The 27,839-nt window shown below is 44.9% G+C and overlaps 1 protein-coding gene across 2 annotated transcripts in view; it reads right to left on the reverse strand.

The window, feature by feature from the left end:
• The window catches only part of LOC126457857 (uncharacterized transporter slc-17.2-like), a 316,922-nt gene that overhangs the window by 155,530 nt on the left and 133,553 nt on the right, over positions 1-27,839 (reverse strand). The window contains exon 2 of one of the 2 annotated variants that reach the window (XM_050094503.1): positions 6,220-6,269. The exons of the other annotated variant lie outside the window; for it this stretch is intronic. Coding sequence (XP_049950460.1) covers positions 6,220-6,269 — 50 coding nt within the window. The remainder of the gene's footprint in view (positions 1-6,219; positions 6,270-27,839) is intronic. 2 annotated transcript variants of the gene reach the window in all.

Consider the following 27,839-nt stretch of genomic DNA (forward strand, 5'->3'; position numbering starts at 1 on the left):
TTACATGACATGTAGACAGTTAAAGTGTTTCGTCAGTGGTGTACCATTACGCATATTGAAATTGTGGAAGGTATTCTACCATGAAACATGTGATATTTGCGAATGAAGTGAGTTTCTTTAATGCTCTGACAATTTTACACGTCTTGAGTATGGGAATTTGTGTTTTTTCAGTAACTTCTTTTTCAAAACGTATTTAACTTGCAATTTGATACTGGTAATACTTCTACGCACTTTGGTTTCACTTACTGATCAATGGGATGTCATAGAGTAATAGTGTAACAGGGAGACTATTAAATACACTATTAGCAAGATATTCTCGATTGCAGTACTTTTAAATTCCAATAGATTTTTTGTCCCTAGGTAGATGACGACGTTGTACCTTGGAATACTTATTCTCATTTGGAAAAATCTTACTTGACTGGAATAACTTTCGTAATTCCAGAAAAAGAGTGCGGAATATGCTGTCGTTTAAGAATGGAATGAGAATATATATTAAACTTCTGTTACAGGGCTGGCTAGAAAAGTTCTCTGCCCTACAAAAGACATTTTAATTAAATAAATTTGTAATTAGGTATATTGTTCACGGTAAATGGAGAGTACAAAGTACGGACGGTACACCTTCATCATCTACATCACCCGTTTCCACACAGGTTTCTAGGGGACTGCTCTCAAAGTGCTACGGAAACCAGATCAGTGACAGAACCTGATACCTGGTAACTAATATCACGCTGCATTAGGCATGTTCACAAAACAGAACAGAGTACCAACGGTTTCTTATCTTCATGGTCGTCGGAATATGTGGGTTACCGTATCACTGACTGACCATTCCGATGTAGCCGAGAATAAATGTATTGTTGTCAACAATGAATGTAAAGTCTGACTCACTTACATACGTTTAAATTTCTGTCGAGAAAGCAATCTGTACAAACATAAGAATAAAAATTGTTCTTTATTTCGTCAAGATATTCTCCTCTTAGCAAAGTGCATATAAGCAAAATTTGGAACTGATATCGCGTGACATTTGAATACACGTATCAAGATCTTGCGGCGAAGGTTTTCTTTCTAGATTGCCTCCTTACATCCTGTCCACTAATTAATTTTTGTGTATGTTAGGACAGTTTAGTATTTCCGTCATCGGTAAACAGTTTGTAGACAATGAGATCATTGTAGATTGGCAGTCTATTGTACAGCACAAAGAACCACTGATGCTGCTGTAAAGTGTACTGTGTTATGTGCTTCCTAAAAGCGTGGTTGAAGCGAGATATAAGTTGTGTCCACACGAACATCTGTAAAAATAACCCGGAGACTGGGCTAAACTCAGGGATGTGATGAAAGCACATGTCACATAAAAATATTTATCCTCTTGAGTTTATACTGGTCATTTATCACCCATTCGTTAACAGAATGTATGTGAGCTGCTTGTCTCGTAAATCACAGATTTGTTATTTTTAATGGCAGTTAACAGTTACCATAGCAAGTGTGGTTTATTCATTTTACAGCATACCAACTCACGGTAAACACGATCATCCGTGAACAGTGTTCGAGGCTTACTGGGATTCCTCGCGAGATAATTAATATGGGCCACAACTGCCCTAATCTCTTGCCTCTCTTAATTTCGTCTGATTTTTCGTTTCGTTAGACGTACTGATTTGTAATCTACTGTATACCAGATGATTGCTACAGCCATTTGTCATGGCAGACGAGAGTCATTCAGAACCAGCTGAACTTTTACCGACGGAATTCCAAGCGTCTCTTTTGTAGCATCTGTTACTTGACACCTATTACTTGACCTCCGATTTCTGTTACATAGATAGGATTGTCTAACAGTGGGTATCGTCAGCCTATTCACGAGGTGGTTGTAACATACCGTAAGTTTATTTCGTGTTCGATAGATCTGTTTCGCCATATACGATATGAAGTAAAACTTCTAACTTGTGGAACAGGTGGAGAGATGTGGCAAATAATAAAATATATATGCCTACAAAGAGGCCTTTTAATGATGTGTAAATGACTGCAGTTTGGTATTAAAGAATTGCTCCATGGAAGAAGACAGATTGGGATGTAAAGTCCCGAGGAAGAAGAGGTCATCAGAGACGAAGCGCAGGCTCGGGTCAGCGAAAAAGGGGAAAGGAAATCAGCTGCGTCTTTTTCAAAGTAACCACACCGGCATTCGGCTTAAGTGAGTTAGAGAAGCCGTGGAACACCGAAGTTCGTAAGCCCAGAAGGGGATGTGAACTCCGCGCCTCTGATGTCGGGGACCAGTGTCTTCATTGCTGCACCACGTAGCTGGGTCAACAAGAATTGGTAATCACAGTCATTTGTTAGAAACGGCGGTAAGATTCTAACCCTCCCACACTCGTTGGATTTGCTGTGGACTTCGTCACGCGTACGTTGAACTGGGGTGTAAAGGACGGTTTCTGCCTTGCATCATCTATAATCCGCAAGCCACCTTTCGGTGTGTGGCAGTGGGTAGGGTACTTTCTGTATCACTGTCACTTCCCTCTTTTCCTGTTCCATTGTCTTGTGGTGCTCGGGAAGAACGATTGTCGGTAAGCCACTGTGCCAGCTCGATCCCTCTAATTTTACCGTAATGACATTTTCACGAGATATACGTAGGAAGAAACAACATGTTGGTTGACTTTCTAGGAAGATACACTCTCAGAACTTTCACAGCAGACCATGTAGTGATCCAGAACGCCTCTCTTGCAGCGTTTGGCACTGCAGTCGACTGAATATCTCCATGACGTCTTCGTGCTTATTAAATAAACCTGTAAAGAAACGTGCTGCTCTTCTTTGAATCACCTCTCTTTCCTCTAGCAGTCCTATCTAGTACAGTTCCTAGATGATCAGTATTCAAATATTGGTCGAACGAATGTTTCATAACATACTTCCTTTGTTGGTGAACAATATTTCCTGATGATTCTTCCAGTGTATCTCAGTCTGGTATTTGCCTCACCCGCGATTAATTTTATGTGGTCGTTCCACCTCAGCTCACTCTTTACGCTTACTCATAGATGTTTTATGGAAGTAACTGCTTCCAGTAATTGTTCTGTAATGGTGTAATTGTACAAACTGGATCTTTCTATTGTACGTATTTATGCGCAATTCGATACTTCTGTTTGTAATGGGGCTCTGTTACCAATCCCTGCATCAAGGGTCCTTTGCAAGTCTTCCAACATTCCACTGCAGTTTTCTAGCGTTATGACTTCTCTGTATATAACAACATTATCCCCGAAAATCCTCACGGAATATCCGGCGTTATCCACTAGGTCATTTACTGGATGACAATTACTGAACTATATGACAAAAAAAGTAAATTAATTACAAACTACGGCGTGCATACACTTTATTCAACATGTAAACGTCGCTACAGATATTCCGATTTAGGTTATGATTGTTCGATATGCCGGCCATCATTGACGATGATGTGGCGCAAACGAATAGCGAAATTCTGCGTGACCTGCTGAAGTGTCGGAACATAGATGCTGTCGACGACCTTCTCAATGGCTGTTCCCAGCTTAGAAATGGTTTTGGGGTTATTGCTGTACACTTTGTCTGTAACATAGCCCCACAAAAAGGAGTCGCATGTGTTCAGATCCGGAGAATATGGCAGCCAATCGAGGCCCATGCCAGTGGCCTCAGGGTACCCCAGAGCCAGAATGCGGTCAACAAAGTGCTCCACCAGGACATCAAACACTCTCCGTCTTGCAAGAACCACATCGTGTCGAATTCAGGGTCACTTTGTACAATGGGGATGAAATCATCTTCCAAAACTTTCACGTACCGTTCGGGGCACACCACACAGTCACCCGTTGAGGGTGAAGAGATTTCTCGACTGCAAAATGCGGATTCTCAGTCTCCGAAATGCGCCAATTTTGCTTACTGACGAACCCATCAAAATCGAAGTGGGCTTAGTCGCTAAACCAAACCTCAAAGTACAGTTCGTCATTTCTGTGGACAGTAGTGTTGGCGAAACACTGTTCCATGGCCCTGGGGCGTAATGGCTGATGCGTTTGAATGTTTTATGGGAAGAGATGCAGGTCTGCAACAACAATTTGTCGCAGTGTCTCCCGGTTGATTTCCACCTGTTGTGCAGCTCATCTGATCGATTTCCGGGAGCTGATTTGAAACACAGCGCGTGTCTTCTCGATGTTTTCATGCGTTTTCACCTTTTTTGGACGACCGACATTGTCAACACTGTTGCCCGTTCAAATTCTTGATTGCTAGCAAACTTGCACCGGTCGTTTTCAGCTTGAACTCTGTCGCAGACTTCCTTTGAGCCGCAGTTGGGCTGTTACGGCTCACTTAGTAGGCCTTCAGAAGCGCTACACGCTCAGGCACGCTGCTCCGTGACATTTTCACGTGCAAGTGGCCGACAACAAGAAGGCGCGTGCTCATGCGCCTACTAATTCCTATCATGCCCGTCCTAACACAAACCGTTTAGAAGTTGCTACGATTTTATTTCATATAATTCAATAATTGTCACCCTGTATATATAACTTGAACAGTTATGGTCCTATAACGCTTGCTTGGTATACGCTCGAAGTTACTTTCACGTCTGACGACTTTCGTCCGTTCAGAACGACATGATGTGTTTTGTAAGGTAGAAACTTTTCAGTCAAATTGTACAGCTGGTCTGATATTTCGTTCGCACGTACTTGTACATGGAGAAGTTTACTATTGAAATTTCGATAGAGCACTTTCCGGTACGAATCGGATACATTGCTTCCTCCCGTATACATCTCGCGAAATGACCACAACAAGAAAATTCGAGAAATTAGAGCTAATACAAAGCCTTACGGACACCCATTCCTCTCGCGTGTCATTCGCTTGTGGAACAGTGAAAGCGTGATCAGTTAGTACAAACAAAAAGAGCTCTTCGCCACACACCATCTGATGGCTTGCGGAGTATGATGCAGATGTAGATGTACAACTGGACACGTGCTCTTGTTACTACTGGGTTGGCAACGAGCAAGGTGTCGGGTTGGTTAAGATACATAATCGGGGAACCACGGTCCACGCCCACACATTTAAGTTTTCAGCGGTCACTTCAGGCGGATACCGGTTTGATTTCACTGAAAAGGCCAAAACCCGTTGTTATCCAGCTAACAAATGCTTCTTAATCTTACTTCCTTCTAATAAAACATGCGAAACGGCACCTAGTCAGACAGTGAACTCGCATTCGTGAGGGTGGTGGTTAAGGTCGCTGTCCGACCACCCAGAGTCAGGTTTTCTGCGATTTCCCTAAACTGCTCGAAAAAAGCCGAATTTTTTGCTCCATCCTCACAAGTTAAAACATTGCGAGCTTGTGCTCCGTCTCTAGTAATTTCGTAGTCGATGTGACGATAAGTCATAATTTTCTTTCTTTCTCAAAACCTCGATGTCTACGCGCTGTGTTAACTCTGACTTTCCTCCCGTCCACCGCCTGCTCCGTCCCTGTAGCACTGCCGTCAGCCGAAATGCTTCTGAACTTTTTGTACTTGCAGGTGAACGTTTCGTTGATTACCCGAGGTTACAGAAGTCCAACACACTCTCCTCCAGCGTACGGAGAAGAGCCAGCTTGCAGAATCGCGGTACCACGTGCGAGGCACCTTGGCCAAGGTCGACGTATGACGTCACGGCGGCCGGCGGCCGGCGCCCATACGGAACTGGTCCGCAGCACTAGCACACTGGTCGGGGTTTCCCTGCCGGCCCCTCTCCCGTGCGTGCAGCCCACACCTGTGACGTCTTTTCTGTTCTGCAGTGATACAGTACGAATTCCAGACGCACTCCCTTGTGACGGATAATACTTCAGTCAAGTGTTAACTGTCGTACGCGATTTTAATTTTCAATATTAGGTTCTTTACTCTTTTTTTTTTTTTTAAAAGGATGGGGCCCCTCCACGCCCGCACCAACGTGGTGACCAACACAAAAGTTCTACTGTCACCTCCGTATGCATGTTAGTTTTGAATCAAGGCGTCACAGGATGCAGGCTGTGATGTTATCCATGCGTCTGGGTAAGACTACTCATTAACATGGTCCATCAGGAGATAGAAGTGGTCGAAAGCGATCGAAGGGTAGCGGTTGTAAGAGCAGAGGAAAAAAAAGTGCCAAGGCCAGCGCCAAGGGAAAAAAACCTCTGCGACAGTAGGACGGGTAGTAAGGGCAGTAGCGGCTTGCTATCTGCGACAGTGCATGCAAGGTGTGGTTGTGTTAGTTCGAGGTATCGTGCATCGTTACCTTTGTCGTTGTTGGAGCTTGTTGCGGCGCTTGCTGCAGTTGCTGCGTCCCTGCAACAGTTCAAGGTCGTTGTGGATTAGTGGGCGATCGGTCATAGATCGGCTCACGGACTGTGTAGGGGGGTGTGTATGGCTGGTTTGCGTGCTGTGTACAGTACGGTTTCCCTGCGGTTGCCTGTTTTTCGGCTAGTCGCACATCTGGGTTTCCAGTAATAACTGTGTTGCAGGGGCTCGCCAGTACTGTCGTGTTAGCGTTCTATAGACCATAGATGTTCAGTTCCTAGCCAGTAATGTCTTTGGTCTGTTATGCTTCCATCTATGGTTGTGGTCGTAGTTACCCAGAGAAAGGATAAACGGGTTGCGCGAGTGTCTCGTGTTATTGTACAGTCGTGTGGAGAGTTTTTGGAATACCTGCAAGATAGTATCTAGCCGGTATTCCCGGTGAAGATCCGCGATGCGTGTGTAGCGCGGAGCGTTGCTTATGATTTTGAGTACTTTGTTCTGTATGAGCTGCAGACGGCGCAGGCGAGTTGGCGCAGCGTATCCCCAGACAGGGGCTGCGTACGTCATCAGGGGTCTAATAAGTGTCATGTACATGGACCTAGACACCCTCCTGTTTAGTGTGCTACGCCTGTTAAGCATAGGGTAGAGTTGTTTGAGCCTCGCGTTAGCTTTGTTGGTCACGTGTTGAATGTGGTCCCCCCAGAGTAGTTTCCTGTCCAGCCAGACACCGAGGTATTTGACCTTCTCGCGGAAACGTATTGGGCGTGTGTGTAGTGTTATTGGGTTGCAGTGCTGATGTTTGCGCAGTTGCTTCGGTCTTCTAGTGAACAGAACGGCCTCGCACTTGTCGACGTTTACTCTAACACGCCATTTCACCAGCCAAGGCTCCGCCGTTCTGAGTGCGGTCTGTAGTCGTGAGTTAATGTTAGACGGCTTCCAATCTTGCGCAAGGATGGCAGTGTCATCCGCGTAGATTGCTACCGTCGTGTTATGTGTAGTTGGGAGGTCGTTGATGTAGAGGTTAAACAGTAAGGGCCCTAGGATACTTCCTTGGGGTACTCCTGCCTGTATACCATGTCGTGTCGATTGTTTGCCCTGCACGTCAGTGTTGAAACTCCTGTCCGTGAGATATGAGTGTATGAGACGTACGAGCCCGTCGGGGAACCCTGCGTCACTGAGTTTGCGTATTAGGCCGTTGTGCCATAGACGATCGAAAGCCTTTTCGATGTCCAGGAACACCGCCCCAGTTGCCTTGCTTGTGTTGTATCCGTGTGTTATGTATTCAACGACGCGGAGGAGTTGTTGTGTTGTTGAGTGGTGATTCCTGAAACCGAATTGCTCCGGTCTTAGGGTGTCGTTTGTGATGCAGTGCCTGGTGAGTCGTTTTAATATTACCTTCTCAACGATCTTGCTGAGCGCGCTCAGCAGACTGATGGGTCGGTAATTTTGTGGGAGGGAGTGGTCTTTCCCCGGCTTCCTGAACATCAGGACCTTGGCCGTCTTCCAAAAGGCGGGGAAGTGTTGGTGTTTGAGTATGGCATTCGTAATGTGTGCTAGGTAGTCTACAGCTTTGTCCGTGAACTCCTGGAGGACACGGTTTTGAATGCCATCGTGACCAGGGGCCTTCCTAGCTGTGGTGTGCATGATGGCCCATTTGATTTCTGCTGTACTAGCTTGTCGGATGTTGTTGCGCGCTGGTTGGGCCAAGATGCGTGTGACCTCCTGGTCCGTATCAAGTGTGAATGCTGGGTCTGAGGGATCCAGGTTCGGTGTGAATGACGCTGCGAGTGTGAGGGCCATCAGTTCCGCTTTTTCTTCCGCCGAATATGCTGGTCCGTCTGGCCCTTGTAACGTGGGGGTGTACAGTTTCTCCCTGGTGAAGTGTCGGGCTAGCTGCCACACGCCAGGCCGCGTGGTGTCTAGCCCTTCGAGTTTCTGGTCCCACTGTTGTGTCTTGAATGTTTGTATTTTTTCCCGGATTATACCCTGGAGCCTGTTAATGTGCCGTTTGAAGTGCCGGCGCCTGGTACGCTGCCAGTGTCTCCTGAGGCGGTTCCTCATTGAGATTAGGCCCAGGATTTCCTGGGGCAGGGCAGCACTGTGTTGTTGTGGCGTGCGGATTGGTATGGTGTTGGCTATTGCGTCCTGGACGGCGCCGGTGAGGGTTTCGACTGCCTCGTCAATTTGGGCTGTCTCGTTAATCGCGTGGGTTGGTGGGATGCGACTGTCAAGCGCTTCCTTGAACTGGGTCCAATTCGCGCGCCTGTAGTCTAACATCCTGCGTTGCTCCATGTTCTGCAGTGTTTCTTCAATGTATAGTATAACGGGTTGGTGATTTGAGGGCAGATCGTTTTCAACGACAACGTTGAGTGTCGTTGTTATGCCCTTGATGAGGGCCATGTCTAGCACGTCTGGCCTGTGTCCCCTCCGGTAGGGAATGTGCGTCGGTTCGGTCGGCGCTAGTGTGATGTAGTTTCGTCCTAGTGCATGTTCGTATAGTTTCTTGCCGTTGGAGTTTCGTATTCGTGAGTTCCAGTCCGGGTGTTTTGCGTTAAGATCTCCAGCGGCTATTACGCGCGGTGATGTGTTGAGTATTGTGCTGATGTCGCGTGTTTTGATGTTTTTAGGGCTGTTGTATACTGACACCAGTGTAGTGTAGGCTCCGTTGAACACGACCCTGACGGCGGTTGCCTCTAGTTTTTCGAGTTCGGGGAGCACTATGTTTGTGTGTTCTATGTCTTTGTGTATGATGATGGCTGTTCCGCCGTGACCGGAGCCGTCCGGTCGGTCGGTACGATAGACGCAGTAGGCGGTGAAGTTTAGTTGGTTGCGTGGTTTGAGCTTAGTTTCGCTCAGCAGTGCGATAAGGATACCCTTACGCTCCATGAACGCGGCGAATTCCGCCCTTTTGTTATTGATCCCGTCTGCATTCCAGAACAGGATCTGTGTCAGTGTCTGGTTGTTTGCGATGGGGGCGGGGTGTGGTGTGTTATCCATGTATGTGTGTAAACAGTGTGGTGAATGCTGTTTGTATGGCAGCCCAGTACTGCCCGGGTTGGGCAGTCGTGAGCTGTGTAAGGAGTGTGGCGACGGCCGCCCAGATCTTGTGAAGGATCTGGGTGGTCGTGTGACGGGGGAATAGTGTTTCCAATAAACCCCCAGATGTTGTGTTGGCGTTGTGTGTGTCGGCCTGTGGCTCAGTTGTGGTGTTAGCGGCCGCTGGTGCGGGTGTTGGCGTTGTGGATGGGCTGGCGCTTGTGTTGTTGTTGTGTGGAACATTTTGTGGTGCCTGTGTATTAGATGTGTTGGGGGGAGGAGTAGTGTGTGTGCTGGTGTTGCTGGCTTGCTGACTGTGTGTCTGTGTGTCATTGTTTTGTTGTCGCTGGGTATTCTGTTGTGGTGCGCGCGTGTTCCCGCTCCTGTTTCCACGTGTTCGCCTACGCCTTCTCTGGGTTTTCGGTTCTGGGGCTCCCTGTGTTAGTGTGTTTTCATGTGTGACATGTGTAGGTTCGCAGGCAGTGGCTACAGGGGGTGGGGTCGTGTTGTTTCTGGGGGCTGGTGTTGGTACCGGTGTGGGTGCAGTGTCGTGTGTTGGCTGAGACAATTGTGTTGCTGTCGCAGCGGTTGTGATAGGTGTGTGTGCTGGGCGCAGAGGTTCCGCGGCCTGCACTGCTCCTCCAGGGCGTGTAGCCATGGCGAACGACACTCCGTTCCTGACAGGGTTTGGTGCGGGCCTTGGTCGTGTTATGACGTTGGGTGGCTTCGACTGTTGGTTTTTGCGCCTCTGCGCCTCTCTGTATACGTTGCAGCCCCTGTAGTTGGCCGCATGGGCTTGGCCACAGTTGGCGCAACGGCGTATGTTTTCATGTATTAGTGTACATGCGTTGGAAGCGTGATTGCCAGCGCATCCGCGGCAACGGGGTGCCAGGCCGCAACGGAGGCCCGAATGACCGAACCGCTGGCAGTTGTTACATTGTTGGGGGACTTGTGGCGGTTCGTAGATTTCTACCCTTACGTCCATCCGCAGAAGGCTTTTTATCTGGAGAAGGCCGCGGGAGGCGGCCGTATCGGCCATCTCAACCAGGTAGTGTGGTAGACGGTGGTGGGAGCGGAAGCCTGTCATCCTGGAAGCACTTTTGCAGTCGAATCCAAGGAAGTTAAGCGCCGCTTGTACTGTGTTGTTTGGGGTGTTGGGGTCCACCCCCTTTACCACGTACTGCTGTGTCCGTTCTTCGGAGGTCCTGTACGTATAGTGCTCGATTTCCTTTTCTTTGAGGAAGATAAGGAGATCTTTATATTCACTGTTAGTTGATACGTACAGTGAGGCCCTATCCCCAGAGTACTTCGTGTGTAGCGTGCAAGGTGAGTGCCTTTCCGCGAATGTTGTGTTGAGGACGCTGAGGTCCCCGTAGTTCTGGATTACGACTGGGGGAAAACCAGTCTTCTGTTGTGTGGGCGTAGCTGCGGTTGGTGCTTGTGTGGTGTTGCTGACCGCAGGTCGGGTCGTGTTTGTTGCTGTAGCATTGGTGTTCCTAACATGAAGCGCGGGTTTTGGTGTAGGTAGCAGCGCCTTTCGGCTACCTTGCGAGTGTGGTTGCTCGCTTGTTTGCGTGGTGTTTCTTTGTTTGCGTCGTGGGCCCTCCACCTGCCAGGGCCCAGTGTAGTGTTGTTCTGTGTCCGCATCTGCGGCTGCCGGTTCCGCCGTTGGAGTCGGTTGCCGCAGTGGGACAGTGGTGCATGAGTCACCAGAAGCAGGTGATTGTAATGTTATATGGAGTGTACTTGTCCGCGTGGGGGACTCACTTGTGCCACAGAGGTCGGTTATCAATCGACGCTGGCTCAGCAGTTCCTGCGCTTGCGCAGCGATCTGCCGGTCCTTGTCGGCCAACACCTCCTCAACAGCGGCAAGCGGGACGCTGACGTCGACGGGAACAGCCGACTCTCGCGCCTCTTTAGCTGCAGCCTTGCTGCGGGTTAGGGCGGGGGAAACACTGGCGGAATCTGCCATCGTGTGTTTGCAGGAGCTTTATTTGGAATGGGTGGGCACGACAATTATGCTTTTTCTGAGAAGAAAAGGCTAATAGTAGGTCCTACAGAAGAGGGGGAATACCCTACGGCCTACCGTGCGCCGTTGGTGCAGTGGCGCGGCACCTAAAGGAGGTGCGGAGGAAGAGAAGTGGCCTACAGTACGCGGGGTGGTCCGACGTGAACGGGCCCCTGGCACTGATCAACCCTAACAAAGAACGAGAGAGTCTCGCTAGGTTTGTAACCGAAGTTACGGGGTACTGTGAGTCAGTGACTCTTGACGACAATAGAGCTTCTCCGCGAGCTACGCGGCTTCACGACGAAAGGGAGCAAGCTCAACCTTCCGCCGATCAACCGAGCGCTACTGGCGCCTCGAAAGGAACTCTCTGTAGAGCAGAGCGGTCAGCGAGGCCTAAACCCCAATAGCTACCGTTGCACCGGCCATCACCGGCTGAGAGCTCCTTCCGCTACGACGGCAGAAGCGCGTCTGCAGGGTTCTTTACTCTAGTGTCCAACACATTAAATCATAAGAGCAAAAGAACAAAATGAAAAGTGAAAACGTGAAAAATTACTGTTAGTGCCATTCAAGATTTTCTCCCAAGCCAGAATTGTGCTTCCTGCAGAGGAAAAATTTGTGCTCGCTCTATAGGAAAAATACTTTGAATTATCATGTAAAACACAGACAAGATAGCTAACACATGGTTCAAGAATCATCAAAGAAGGTTGTATACATGGAAGAACCCTGGAGATACTAAAAGGTATCAGATAGATTACATAATGGTAAGACAGAGATTTAGGAACCAGGTTTTAAATTGTAAGACATTTCCAGGGACAGGTGTGGACTCTGACCACCATCTATTGGTTATGAACCGTAGATTAAAACTGAAGAAACTGCAAAAAGGTGGGAATTTAAGGAGATGGGACCTGGATAAACTGACTAAACCAGAGGTTGTACAGAGTTTCAGGGAGAGCATAAGGGAACAATTGACAAGAATGGGGGAAAGAAATACAGTAGAAGAAGAATGGGTAGCTCTGAGGGATGAAGTAGTGAAGGCAGCAGAGGATCAAGTAGGTAAAAAGACGAGGGCTAATAGAAATCCTTGGGTGGCAGAAGAAATATTGAATTTCATTGACGAAAGGAGAAAATATAAAAATGCAGTAAATGAAGCAGACAAAAAGGAATACAAAAGTCTCAAAAATGAGATCGACAGGAAATGCAAAATGACTAAGCAGGCATGGCTAGAAGACAAATGTAAGGATATAGAGGCTTATCTCACTAGAGGTAAGATAGATACTGCCTACAGGAAAATTAAAGAGACCTTTGGAGAAAAGAGAACCACTTGTATGAATATCAAGAGCTCAGATGGAAACCCAGTTCTAAGCAAAGAAGGGAAAGCAGAAAGGTGGAAAGAGTATATAGAGGGTCTATACAAGGGCGATGTACTTGAGGACAATATTATGGAAATGGAAGAGGATGTAGATGAAGATGAAATCGGAGATATGATACTGCATGAAGAGTTTGACAGAGCACTGAAATACCTGAGTCGAAACAAGGCCCTTGGAGTAGACAACATTCCATTAGAACTACTGACGGCCTTGGGAGAGCCAGTCCTGACAAAACTCTACCATCTGGTGAGCAAAATGTATGAGATAGGCGAAATACCCTCAGACTTCAAGAAGAGTATAATAATTCCAATCCCAAAGAAAGCAGGCGTTGACAGATGTGAAAATTACCGAACTATCAGTTTAGTAAGTCACGGCTGCAAAATACTAACGCGAATTCTTTACAGACGAATGGAAAAACTGGTAGAAGCCGACCTTGGGGAAGATCAGTTTGGATTCCGTAGAAATATGGGGACACGTGAGGCAATACTGACCCTACGACTTATTTTAGAAGCTAGATTAACAAAAGGTAAACCTACGTTTCTAGCATTTGTAGACTTAGAGAAAGCTTTTGACAATGTTGACTGGAATACTCTGAATTTCAAATTCTGAAGATGGCAGGAGTAAAATACAGCGAGCGAAAAGCTATTTACAATTTGTACAGAAACCAGATGGCAGTTATAAGAGTCGAGGGACAAGAAAGGGAAGCAGTGGTTGGGAAGGGAGTGAGACAGGGTTGTAGCGTCTCACCGATGTTATTCAATCTGTATATTGAGCAAGCAGTAAAGGAACAAAAGAAACATTCGGAGTAGATATTAAAATCCATGGAGAAGAAATAAAAACTTTGAGGTTCCCTGATGACATTGTAATTCTGTCAGAGACAGCAAAGGACTTGGAAGAGCAGTTGAACAGAATGGACATTGTCTTGAAAGGAGGATATAAGATGAACATCAACAAAATCAAAACGAGAGTAATGGAATGTAGTCGAATTAAGTCGGGCGATGCTGAGGGAATTAGATTAGGAAATGAGACACTTAAAGCAGTAAAGGAGTTTTGCTATTTGGGGAGCAAAATAACTGATGATGGTCGAAGTAGAGAGGATATAAAATATAGACTGGCAGTGGCAAGGAAAGCGTTTCTGAAGAAGAGAAATTTGTTCACATCAGGCATAGATTTAAGTGTCAGGAAGTCGTTTCTGAAAGTATATGTATGGAGTGTAGCCATGTATGGAAGTGAAACATGGACGATAAATAGTTTGGACAAGAAGAGAATAGAAGCTTTCGAAATGTTGTGCTACAGTAGAATGCTGAAGATTAGATGGGTAGATCACATAACGAATGAGGAGGTACTGAATAGGATGGGGAGAAGACGAGTTTGTGGCACAACTTGACTAGAAGAAGGGATCGGTTGGTAGGACATGTTCTGAGGCATCAAGGGATCACAAATTTAGTATTGGCGGGCAGCGTGGAGGGTAAAAATCGTAGAGGGAGACCAAGAGATGAATACACTAAGCAGATTCAGAAGGATGTAGGTTGCAGTAGGTACTGGGAGATGAAGAAGCTTGCACAGGATAGAGTAGCGTGGAGAGCTGCATCAAACCAGTCTCAGGACTGAAGACCACAACAACAACAACACAGACAAGAAAATCAGTGCATTAAACCCACTGTGTTCTAGCTCTGTTTGTACTTTCGTTATAAGCAGAAATGCCAAAAACACGCCGTTTAGCGCTTTGCTCAGATACTAGATACAGGCGAGAGGGTACTGTCTCTCCTTCCCCCCCCCCCCCCCCCCCCCAATGTAGCTTACCGTCCCACCCGCATTTAGTCACAAAAGCCTACCATTTTAATAATAAAATTATTATACACTCCTGGAAATTGAAATAAGAACACCGTGAATTCATTGTCCCAGGAAGGGGAAACTTTATTGACACATTCCTGGGGTCAGATACATCACATGATCACACTGACAGGACCACAGGCACATAGACACAGGCAACAGAGCATGCACAATGTCGGCACTAGTACAGTGTATATCCACCTTTCGCAGCAATGCAGGCTGCTATTCTCCCATGGAGACGATCGTAGAGATACTGGATGTAGTCCTGTGGAACGGCTTACCATGCCATTTCCACCTGGCGCCTCAGTTGGACCAGCGTTCGTGCTGGACGTGCAGACCGCGTGAGACGACACTTCATCCAGTCCCAAACATGCTCAATGGGGGACAGATCCGGAGATCTTGCTGGCCAGGGTAGTTGACTTACACCTTCTAGAGCACGTTGGGTGGCACGGGATACATGCGGACGTGCATTGTCCTGTTGGAACAGCAAGTTCCCTTGCCGGTCTAGGAATGGTAGAACGATGGGTTCGATGACGGTTTGGATGTACCGTGCACTATTCAGTGTCCCCTCGACGATCACCAGTGGTGTACGGCCAGTGTAGGAGATCGCTCCCCACACCATGATGCCGGGTGTTGGCCCTGTGTGCCTCGGTCGTATGCAGTCCTGATTGTGGTGCTCACCTGTACGGCGCCAAACACGCATACGACCATCATTGGCACCAAAGCAGAAGCGACTCTCATCGCTGAAGACGACACGTCTCCATTCGTCCCTCCATTCACGCCTGTCGCGACACCACTGGAGGCGGGCTGCACGATGTTGGGGCGTGAGCGGAAGACGGCCTAACGGTGTGCGGGACCGTAGCCCAGCTTCATGGAGACGGTTGCGAATGGTCCTCGCCGATGCCCCAGGAGCAACAGTGTCCCTAATTTGCTGGGAAGTGGCGGTGCGGTCCCCTACGGCACTGCGTAGGATCCTACGGTCTTGGCGTGCATCCGTGCGTCGCTGCGGTCCGGTCCCAGGTCGACGGGCACGTGCACCTTCCGCCGACCACTGGCGACAACATCGATGTACTGTGGAGACCTCACGCCCCACGTGTTGAGCAATTCGGCGGTACGTCCACCCGGCCTCCCGCATGCCCACTATACGCCCTCGCTCAAAGTCCGTCAACTGCACATACGGTTCACGTCCACGCTGTCGCGGCATGCTACCAGTGTTAAAGACTGCGATGGAGCTCCGTATGCCACGGCAAACTGGCTGACACTGACGGCGGCGGTGCACAAATGCTGCGCAGCTAGCGCCATTCGACGGCCAACACCGCGGTTCCTGGTGTGTCCGCTGTGCCGTGCGTGTGATCATTGCTTGTACAGCCCTCTCGCAGTGTCGGGAGCAAGTATGGTGGGTCTGACACACCGGTGTCAATGTGTTCTTTTTTCCATTTCCAGGAGTGTATTTTCACAGTAATTTTTTACATCCGTAGTTAGTACAGTGCTTCTTCTTTTTCTAGGGGGAGTGTAGTGGGACGCGAAATTGAAGCGTCACCCCTCCACCAGCGTCAGCCCAGTTTGCAGGTGAATATAGGTTTAATTTAGTTTTTGTTTATGTATTTTTTGTAATATTTGTATGGTTGTGAGTTGTCTAAAGTTTGTATTTATTTTTTATGTTTCACGTACGGAGAGGGCGGCGCAACGAATGAAGACAGCATCTTCGTTGCCGGGACCAGAGAGAAAATTGCTGGCCACTATACGTCGCGGGGCGACAGCCAAAGAGCAACAGAAGAACCTGAAACCGAGTTGTTGCGTCGTGCTTCTAAAAATTGAAAAATTATGATTTTTTAATGTTTTGTACAACAATGACGTCATAGAAAGTTTAACCATGTGTAAGTGTTCAGTCCTATCTTGTCATGGCTCAGGTTCACGTCTATATGTATGAAGATAATAAAGTAGTGTATACTACTATACGTGTTCCGAGAATTTATTTGTGAAGAATTATGTGAATGAATTAATAATCTATTTGACAAGAACATTAATTTTGACAACGTTCATCGCGAGTTTTAGTCTTGAAAGTTTATGCAATGTGGTTCTAATATTTATCAAATCAGATAACTTGCGTTAATATAACTTCTGAGAAGAAACAAAACGACATCTAAATTGAGAAAAAGTTTGCGCAAACCAATAGGACTGAGTGACGTAATTCTGATCATACGAATCAAATGATGATGTTTTAATTACAGTTTCGTTCCAGAACCATTCAGAGACAAATTTTAAAAAGAGTTTAAATAATTTTGAAGTGTGTTGTAACTGAAGTAGGTGACGAAGTCTGCACATGGTCACATGTCAAATGAAAATCATTTACACAAATCTATACGTCGTTACACTACACCGTGGCGACCTTATAAACAGGACTTGTGTGCATCTAAGGCACACAGGTACGAGACAATTAAAACATCAAGAGTTCTTCAGAAGTCAACGCGAGTCTTCGTGGAGCCTTCACCAGCCAGCGGCGACTTCGCGGGTGTGGGCAACTGACGGAGCGCAGCCAAGCAGTACGGTCACACAGTTATTCCACGAGAAGGCGCATCTGTTGGGCAGCAGCTGAACGCTGCAAACCCCGACAACCTTTTTCTCCCTAAACTAACAGGCCCAGTACGTCAGCTGGGGGGCGTTCCTCCGGCTGGTATTAGAGGTGTTGCTGAGGGCTTCGCCTGTCTACGGTGCGGCCGGGCGTGGTTGCAGCCAGTGACGTCTCCGGTGTTCGACTCAGCGTCCTGCCGGTTGCGGAAGCGGGGTCGCAGCATCTCAGCGGCTGCATCGACGGCTGTTACTTCTGCAGCCCATAGCAGCACACTGATCACCGAGAATTACAAACTACAATATTAGTGTCCGGTGAGTCTGTTTCAGGTTGGAAGTGGAGTGTTGTACATAGGGAGTGTGATTTTACAGGGTTGTTGATTACAAGTCTGCGGCCGGCCGAAGTGGCCGTGCGGTTAAAGGCGCTGTAGTCTGGAACCGCAAGACCGCTACGGCCGCAGGTTCGAATCCTGCCTCGGGCATGGATGTTTGTGATGTCCTTAGGTTAGTTAGGTTTAACTAGTTCTAAGTTCTAGGGGACTAATGACCTCAGTAGTTGAGTCCCATAGTGCTCAGAGCCATTTGAACCATTTTTGAACAAGTCTGCGTGTGTAACTAGTTAATATCTTACAATAATGTCGGGGAGTGAAATGTCAGACGAAGAGCAATCCATGTCCGATAGGAGCATGAGATCCCTTTTTAGGGCGATCGCTAAATTGATACAATCTAAAGAAGAATCTACTGCTAGATTAAAAGAGGAACTAAAATAGGAATTAAAACAGTCTAACGAAGAATCTACTGCTAGATTAAAACAGGAATTAAAACACTCTAACGAAGAATCTACTGCTAGATTAAAACAGTCTAACGAAGAATCTATGGCTAGATTAAAACAGTCTAACGAAGAATCTATTACTAGATTAAAACAGTCTAACGACGAATCTACGGCTAGATTAAAAGAGGAACTTAAAGGGGAGCTAACAAAATCGACAGACAGGTTACAGGAACATCTTAACGAAACCAGTCGAGAATTAAGTGATAAAATAGAGGCTTCTAAAGTTGAAATGCAGGAAAAACTAGTAGGACTTAGTAATAAGATTGCTGGTAATTGTAAAATGTTAGAAGAACATATCCAGGAATCACGTGAGGAAAAAGCTCGCATGCGAAATGATATTACTGTCTTAACCGAGAGACTAGATAATGTCAATATCTTAGTTGTAAATGAAATAGAGAAAAATAACGATAAGTTACGAGATGAATTTTCTATGCAAACAGAAACTGTTCGTAGAGAATTATTAGAATCTATTAAAGAGGTCTCTACCAAACCTGTAGAGATTTCTTCAATAGATAATGTAGAATTATAGACATTAACTCATCAAGTAGAAAAAGATCATACTGAAATAGAAAACATGAAATTTTTAATTACTGAAATATGCAGTAACCTTGAGACTTCCAAAGATAATAACATTGACGAAGGTACAGAGCGTTCACATCGTGAACACAGTGAAGAATCGATATTAGCTAACCGCGTATCCAATACAGAAATGAGAATACAGGAAATTACTAAACGGTTATCGGAATTAGATAATAATGAAAACATTTCAAGTAGTAGAAGTAATAACGTAATCAGAGACAACAGTCACATCGTGTTTGCTAGCTCGGACGACAACAAATAAAGAAATCATGGCAAGCAAATCCGACGCAACTCCGTCTCTGCAATCTAAACAAAACCCAACTATGTCTCTCGCAGAATGTTTGGATGATATAACGACAAATTCAAAAGTAGCAAGTCGATTTCCTGTATTCAAACCAGGAGGCGAACTTCACCCTATAATCTTTATAAAAGCTTTTGAAACTTCATTATCTCCTAAAAGGAGTAATGAAAAACGGATTCAATTTTTAATAGGACATTTAGAAGCAGAAGCTGCGGAATGGGCAGTACTGCATAGAACTGAATTTAGGGACTGGGATGATTTTGTTAAGCAGTTTAAACAAAATTATTGGTCAAGAGGAAAACAACAACACTTAACTTTAGAGTTGTTAGACCCTCCTCCATATTCTAAACGGTGGGGAGGTTATAGGAATTATTTTGAATGGCATTTAAACCGTGCTAAATTAATTGAAGAAGCAATTATTGAAAGTCATCTAATACGAGTCCTAATTAGTAGGTTACCGTATTATATAAAGGAAAGAAAAATGTTACTCTACGAATTGTCTGTCCAGATGAAAAAGTTTGCGGACAGATTGTTAAAAATGCTGAACGGAGAATTAAAAGTTATAATCAACATGCTATAGAACCCTCATTTCAGGTAGGAGACCTTGTATTAGGACGATTTCATCCTAAAACTTCGAAGATCAATAAGGAATGTAGAAAATTTTTCTTTATCTTTGAAGGTCCATATGTTGTACATAAGATTGTACATCTCAAAGTGTTACTTCTTATGGAACCTTCATCAGGTGTCATTAAAGGATTACATAGTGTCGATCAAATGAAACCCTTCATTCCTAAATAAGTTAATATTTAGTATATGTCACATACGGAAGAGCGTTCATAGTTTATTCATGTGAAGTTTTTCGTGATAGTTACGTGTTATTTTTAAAGAAATGACAGGAAGTTTAAACAAGTGTTCTACAATAATCTACCGGTACTTCAAAAAGGTAAAGATAACTAAAAGAGGATTTATATGGAAGAAAATTTTGTTATTAGGTCAGAAGGAATTTTGTATATTTTATATTTACTCGGATAGTGGGAACCAAAGGGGATGGTTAATAATTTTAGGGACCATGGGCGTCCAGAGCTGTATGGCTCACGAGAACATAGCAGAGTGCCTTTAATAGAGATTTGTAATAGTGTTAATATAGAACACACCAAACGGGGCTCTCTCGCTTGTTTCTCCTGAATAAATGGCCATTACCCAACAAAGTGTCCGAAGGTAAAGAAAGCCGTGCCGAGATTCTAAAGAAAGTTTTGCTTGACCTCAGGCATAAATAAAGCATTAGGGAATAGAACGACGTGAAGTAAATAGTACTATAGTTATTGTGAGAAACGTATTAGTAATATACATTAGTGGAAAGAAGAACTCTAGTAAACGAATAAAACTGAAACTAACCTATCACAATTTGAACGCTCTGTCCTAATGTAACAACGTCAAAGAAAGTACTAAATTATTATTTACTAGCAACTATTAAATGAAAAGGAGTAATCTCCATATATTCGGTTATGAATTACCATAATAGCACAATTAAAAGTAAATGACAATAGTCACAACAATATCGTCATAAAAGGATTGAATCTATCTAAGAGCAAGGACTTTAGATTACTGAAAATGTGAGAAAAAATGTATAATATTAACAGTTAAATATTGTATATAGAAGAAGTTTTATTTTCGGTTAAAAACTGAGTAACTGAGCTTGTGGGTGGGGTATGTAGTGGGACGCGAAATTAAAGCGTCACCCCTCCACCAGTGTCAGCCCAGTTTGCAGGTGAATATAGGTTTAATTTAGTTTTTGTTTATGTATTTTTTGTAATATTTGTAATGGTTATGAATTGTCTAAAGTTTGTATTTATTTTTTATGTTTCATGTACGGAGAGGGCGGCGCAACGAACGAAGACAGCATCTTCGTTGCCGGGACCAGAGAGAAAATTGCTGGCCACTATACGTCGCGGGGCGACAGCCAAAGAGCAACAGAAGAACCTGAAACCGAGTTGTTGCGTCGTGCTTCTAAAAATTGAAAAATTATGATTTTTTAATGTTTTGTACAACAATGACGTCATAGAAAGTTTAACCATGTGTAAGTGTTCAGTCCTGTCTTGTCAAGGCTCAGGTTCACGTCTATATGTATGAAGATAATAAAGTAGTGTATACTACTATACGTGTTCCGAGAATTTATTTGTGAAGAATTATGTGAATGAATTAATAATCTATTTGACAAGAACATTAATTTTGACAACGTTCATCGCGAGTTTGAGTCTTGAAAGTTTATGCAATGTGGTTCTAATATTTATTAAATCAGATAACTTGCGTTAATATAACTTCTGAGAAGAAACAAAACGACATCTAAATTGAGAAAAAGTTTGCGCAAACCAATAGGACTGAGTGACGTAATTCTGATCATACGAATCAAATGATGATGTTTTAATTACAGTTTCGTTCCAGAACCATTCAGAGACAAATTTTAAAAAGAGTTTAAATAATTTTGAAGTGTGTTGTAACTGAAGTAGGTGACGAAGTCTGCACATGGTCATATGTCAAATGAAAATCATTTAAACAAATTTATACGTCGTTACACTACAGGAGGGGGGTCATGAGCCATATAACTCTTCTCTCCTTGGACCCTCACCTGGAAGTATGTCAAACACAAACTACAGTCTCAGGAGCGTTGACTGTATCACGGTGTGTCATTTCACAAGCTTTGTCGACGGTCAAGACACAGGACATATTCGTCGTTGGGCCATAGAAACTGAATCAAAAGGAAGCACTCAACAAACTCCAGTAACTGACCTTTACTACGCAACGATATTCAAACAAGTTTTGAAAGCAATTGTTTATTTAAGATTACATGCGCCTCATGAATAGCAGTGTCCCGAGAAACTGTTCGTCTTGATTCCAGCAGTGCACCAATGACTGTTCCGCTAACGGCATCGCAGTGACGGCCCTGTTTGTTGTGGAATAAGCAGCAACATCGCGGATTAACTGCGAGTCACTGTTTTCTGTACAGAAGTTCCCAACATAATTATGGGGGGGAAGTTATGTTGGGACAGTTACAGGAAAACTCTGGAAACAGATGTTTGGCGATAGTCGGATCTTAGTTTGCAGTTATACGTATGAATGTATGAAGCTTCACATAGTCGCCAGTGGGAGGAGGAATTGTGTAACCATGTGTACTACTTATTAAGGATGTAGTTAGTCCAGACCTCTTGTTCAGAGAAGACTTCTGCATCGAGTGCCTCTAGTGGCTGAATTTCTCGGCGGTGCAGACATCCATCACAAGAAAAATCTGTCAGGTTTGTAAGACGTATGCGTGCCGGCGATGGGCGAGGCATGGCAGAATCTCTGACCAGAGAGTAGTATGTAGTTAGTTGTTGCTGGTCGCGAGTCGGCTTCAGTCGGTAGTAGTCGGCATTAGTCTTCTGTCCGTGTTAGTAAGCTGTAGTATGCAGTGGTCGGCGCGTGCCCGCGCGTGTCGGCAATCTGCTCTGGTCGGGACTCTGGAGGATGAGTATTATTGTAGAAGGTAAAGAAGCAGCCTTGCGCATATCTAGTAATGTATATTGACTGTCATTACTTTCTTTAAAAATAAATGCCCCCAATAATAATTTTTATAATATTAAGTAACTTTTTTTAAAGAAAAGCATTCATTTCAATTTAAAGAATATTTCCAATGCATGATCATTCCTTCCAAGAATAAAAAAAATATATATGCCAGCATTGCACGAAGCTGTGTCAAAAAATTTCTACATAAGAGCAGATATATTCGCAGTTTTTATTCGGGTAAGAATTTTTGCTTTTTTATTCAGAATACAGGGCCGAAGGGCAGCGCTGCTGTCCTCATAAAATTTACCAGGTTACTAATTTTTTATTTATTTCCAGATTTACGAATTGAATTTTGTGGTTACACTAAATGTGAATGCAATTTCTGCACAGAGACTATAAATGGGAAACAATTTTGTTCAGAGGTTACAATATTAAAAAATTAATTTAATTATTATTTTTGTGGGGAGTTTACGCTTGGTCCATTTTCATTACTATATTCCTGTGGGGAGGTTACAGGTTATCAAATTTGAATCCCGTAGACAAAGATTAAGATGCAATGGGATGATGAGCTGCAGTACGTCAGCTACAGCCACGGACCCTTCAAGACCTTCGCACAGCTGTTTCTTGGAAATGGAACGACTCCCAGTAAAAGTTTGCAAACACGTCACAGAGAAGCCGCATCGTTGCTATAAAGGGGTATCAACATACGCTATTCTTTTCTTGTCTCAGAAGAGATGTAACGTTGTTTTATTGCCTTTCTAAATGGGCGATTTCGATTTCAGGAATTTTTTTCTTTACCCATTTTGCACACGTTGTATGCCAAATATCTTGTGATTAAACCTTATCTTGCATTGTTGTGCTTCTGAAAACCTGTTAACGAAATACTTACTTTGTGTGTGTGTGTGTGTGTGTGTGTGTGTGTCTTTAAATATTGTTAGCGCGTGGTCATTAGCGCAGCATGAAAGCACGGGACTTCGATCATTTTATTTCACTTGGAACCTAGGGGACACATAGCCCTGTCTTCACATTCAGTACTGTCAACCGCCGTACCTCATACATCTCTTACAGTGTAGAGACTGCGGGCAGTATTACATTTAAAAAATGGAGAGACTGGATTGAACATTAATGGGAAAGAAATACGGCTGCGACCTTTTTAATGGGACCATCCTGCTATTCCCCTTAACTGATTTAGAAAAATCAAGGGAAACCTGAATCTCGGCGGTAAAACTAGAGTTTGAAATTTGCTGCTCCAGCCTCTAGTCGAGATCACGCGCCACTTCGCCCGGTCGTAACAATCGAACACCGTGGCAGTTCTTCGCTGACGACCGCCAGCAGACGAAGGGGACGTGCTTCGTAAGCAAGTTTGATATATCTAAGGTCTGTGGATGGCCACAACATAAAAAGGTGATATAATCAAAAGAACTTACTGATTCACTACTTAACATAAATCTAGGAAAAATCGGAAAGATAATCATAATTCAGAAAGTCACGCATCAAATGCGATTGAACATAGCTTTAGTCAATAAATTATGTGTCAACAGAACACGAATAACACAGATATCGACAGGAATACACGTTCGAAGTTGACCAAACATTCATGTTTCTTGAGGCATTCAAAATCGTGCGATACAGGTTGATTGAACTACGCTGCTTCCTGAGCCGTTTCAGATATTGTAATTTTGTTTCGCCCGGTTGAAGTGTGAGAAAGCCTTTACTAAACGATGTAGAGCCTCTTTTCATAGCTATACTAATTACAGAGGTATTGGTATTTGTACTTTTTCAACTGTAATCATAGTGATACCTACTTCTGGTATCGTGGTTCTGAAAGAAATAAACTCTACCATGTTTCTCTCTTCAAAATCCGATTAATAGTTTCGGGAAAACTGCAATATTTAAAACTTGAGATTTACCTGTTTTGAAAATGAAACTGATTGCTGTCTTTTGGAAATGGGAGTGATTTCATACTCATATAAGGAAATAAACTATGTGATCAAAAGTATCCGGACACCTCGCTGAAAATGACTTACAAGTTGGTGGCGCCCTCCATCGGTAACGCTGGAATTCAGTATGGTGTTGGCCCACTATTAGCCTTGATGACGGCTTCCGCTCTCGCAGGGATACGTACAATCAGGTGATGGAAGGTTTCATGGGGAATGGCAGCCCATTCTTCACGGAGTGCTGCGTTGAGAAGAGGTATCGATGTCGGTCGGTGAGGCCTGGCAAGAAGTCGGCGTTCCAAAACGTCCCAAAGATGTTCTATAGGATTCAGGTCAGGACTCTGTGCAGGCCAGTCCATTACAGGGATGTTATTCTCGTGTAACTACCCCGCCACAGGCGGTGCATTATGAACAGGTGCTCGATCGTGTTGAAAGATGCACTCGCCATCCCCCAATTACTCTTCAACAGCGAGGAAGCAAGAAGGTGCTTAAAACATCAGTGTACGCCTGTGCTGTGATAGTGCCACGCAAGACAACAAAGGGTGCAAGCCCCCTCCATGAAAAACACCACACCATAACACCACCGCCTCTGAATTTTACTGTTGACACTACACACGCTGGTAGATGACGTTCACCGGACATTCGCCATACCCACGCCTTGCCATCGGATCGCCACATTGTGTACTGTGATTCGTCACTCCACACAACGGTTTTCCACTGTTAAATCGTCCAGTGTTTACGCTCCTTACACCAAGCGAGGCGTCGTTCGGCATTTACCGGCGTGATGTGTGGCTTATGAGCAGCCGCTCGACCATGAAATCCAAGTTGTCTCACCTCCCGCCAAACTCTGGTAGTACTTGCAGTGGATTCTCATGCAGTCTGGAATTCCTGTGCGATGGGCTGGATAGATGTCTGCCTATTACACATTACGACCCTCTTCAACTGTCGGCGGTCTCTGTCAGTCCACAGACGTGGTCGGCCTATACGCTTTTGTGCTGTACGAGTCCCTTCACGTTTCCACTTCACTATTACACCGGAAACAGTGGACCTAGGGATGCTTAGGAGTGTGGAAATCTCGCGTACAGACATGTGACACAAGTGACACCCAATCACCTGACCACGTTCGAAGTCCGTGAGTTCCGCGGAGCACCCCATTCTGCTCTCTCACGATGTCTAATGACTACTGATGTCGCTGATATGAAGTACCTGTTAGTAGGTGGCAGCACAATGCACCTAATGAAAAATGTATGTTTTTGGGTGTGTCCGGGTACTTTTGATCACATAGTGTATGAGCTGTATGAAATGGTTGTGGCATGTTTGGCAAGCCCAAGTGAAGCCAGTGGAGAGTGTGATTACTCTGACCATCAATACAACACCTTGTAGTGTTATTAATAACGGTGGCTCATAGCTCAACAGAAAGTGAAAGCCAGTCTTGTCGCAAGGCAGGTCTCAGAGCGGTACGAGAGGGGAACCTACTAGCAAGATGTCTCCCGAGAGTGTTCAAGGCATTCAGGAAGGAAGGTCGCGTTGGCCTCTCCACGTGCTGAAATTTGCTGCTGAAGACACCCAGTAGTGGGTGATACTGCTCAGTTGCTTTTTCTCGTCATGAATGATGAAATTATCATCTACTGCGTCTGCACGATGACTACATAAGGATTAAGAATGCGAGCTCCACAGTCACGTTCTCGCATGGAAGGATATACCACCCCACCCAACGCACAGGTCTTGCTTCCTCTCAAAGCTATCGTTTTCACCGATATTTGATGAACATGTTCCAGTTATTCGCCATTAGAACATTTCTCCATTGACCTACGGTCCACAGTACTTCTAGACATGCCCACTCCACTGAATATGCCCTCAGATGTGCAGTACTCGTATACACGCGACTGGTCATCTAACAAACACACCTCTTTTATGAAGCATACTGAGTACCATATTCGATGATATCAAGCTAGAGCTGAGATAGACGGTAGTCTGACTGGAATCTGGTCTCTATTTCTTCGAATGCGCAACAGTAAATATCGGTCAACGGCATACATCATAGCCGTTGGCCGCTATTAACCGAACTATGACAGTCTGTCCGCCGGCCGAAGTGGCCGTGCGGTTAAAGGCGCTGCAGTCTGGAACCGCAAGACCGCTACGGTCGCAGGTTCGAATCCTGCCTCGGGCATGGATGTTTGTGATGTCCTTAGGTTAGTTAGGTTTAACTAGTTCTAAGTTCTAGGGGACTAATGACCTCAGCAGTTGAGTCCCATAGTGCTCAGAGCCATTTGAACAGTCTGTCCCAAACTGAAGCCACAATCCATGAACAACAAAAGAATGATTCTTTGAGCGTGATCTGCCTCCAGCATTCCACTGGTTGTGTAACACAGTACATTCCTTTGTAGGCCCCTCGACTAACTTGCCTATGCCAGGCAGCTTCTCCCTCTCACTACGCCAACTGCTAACCGACTCTTAAACCTGTACCTGTTTGATATGTAGATAAGATAGAAATGAATTAAATGAATTAACGGGTCACTACACGTGGAACTTTTTTTTAGAACAATACTGTGGACAGCCTATTAAATTAATGGAGGGGGAAGGAATAAAAGGGTAGAAAGCACGAAGATGTTCAAGAAAGGCGTGAAAGAATGGATCCGAAAATGCATCGCACGAGAGGGGACTGTCGGTGAGAGACAGTAATTGTGACTGCAGACAGGAAACGGTAGAGATCCCTCGGATCATCTACACTGTGAAGCGAATGAGGACTGAATTATGCAATAAGTAGTACTATACTGTGAATATAATCATATCATTTGTCTGGTGTTATTACTGCTTTTGTGATTTCTATCCAACTTAAGGATACCGGTATTTGCTATATTTTCCGTTAGCACTTACACACTATCCAGACAAAACTATCCGAACACTCCTACGTAATGCGGAATTGACCACAAGAGCAGCTGACCCGCCCATATAAAAGAAGGCTGGAACTATTGTTTTGTCAGTAACACCAGAATGGGTCAGTATGTAGAGCTCAGTAACTTCTAATGTGGACAAGTCGTCGGATGTCATCTCAATAACGAATCGATCTGGGACTTTTCAATGCATCTAATGCTGCACAAGTCGATTGCTGGTGACACGTCTGACAAGTAGAAACGAGAAGGAACAACCACAGCTAAAACAAGGAGATTAGGCAGACCTCATGTACTGATGGATAGGATCCGTCGAACATTCGGAGAGTGGTTGTAAAAAATCGCCTGAAGTGGGGCGAGGAGCGACGACACTGGACTGTGGATGACTTGAAATGCGTGCTTTGGAGTGATGAATCACGCTATACTCTGTGGTAATGCGATGGGAGAATTTGGGTTAGGCTAATGCTTAGAGAACGTTACCTGCCATCACGTGTGGTACCAACACTGAAGTATGGTGGATGTGCTATTTAAGTATGGGGCAGTTTTCCGTGGTTAGAAACTGGTCTCCTTGTTGTGCTTGAGAAAACGCTAAATGCCGATGGATACGAACACATTTTACGGCATTGAATACAGGGTGTATTAGAGGAACATTTTGAAGACGACGATTGTTTGCATCAGCATCACAATGCACCCTGTCAAAGTCTCATCTGTGAGCCGGCTATTGTG

The sequence above is a fragment of the Schistocerca serialis genome, chromosome 2 (assembly GCF_023864345.2).
Source record: "Schistocerca serialis cubense isolate TAMUIC-IGC-003099 chromosome 2, iqSchSeri2.2, whole genome shotgun sequence".
Classification (NCBI taxonomy): domain Eukaryota; kingdom Metazoa; phylum Arthropoda; class Insecta; order Orthoptera; family Acrididae; genus Schistocerca; species Schistocerca serialis.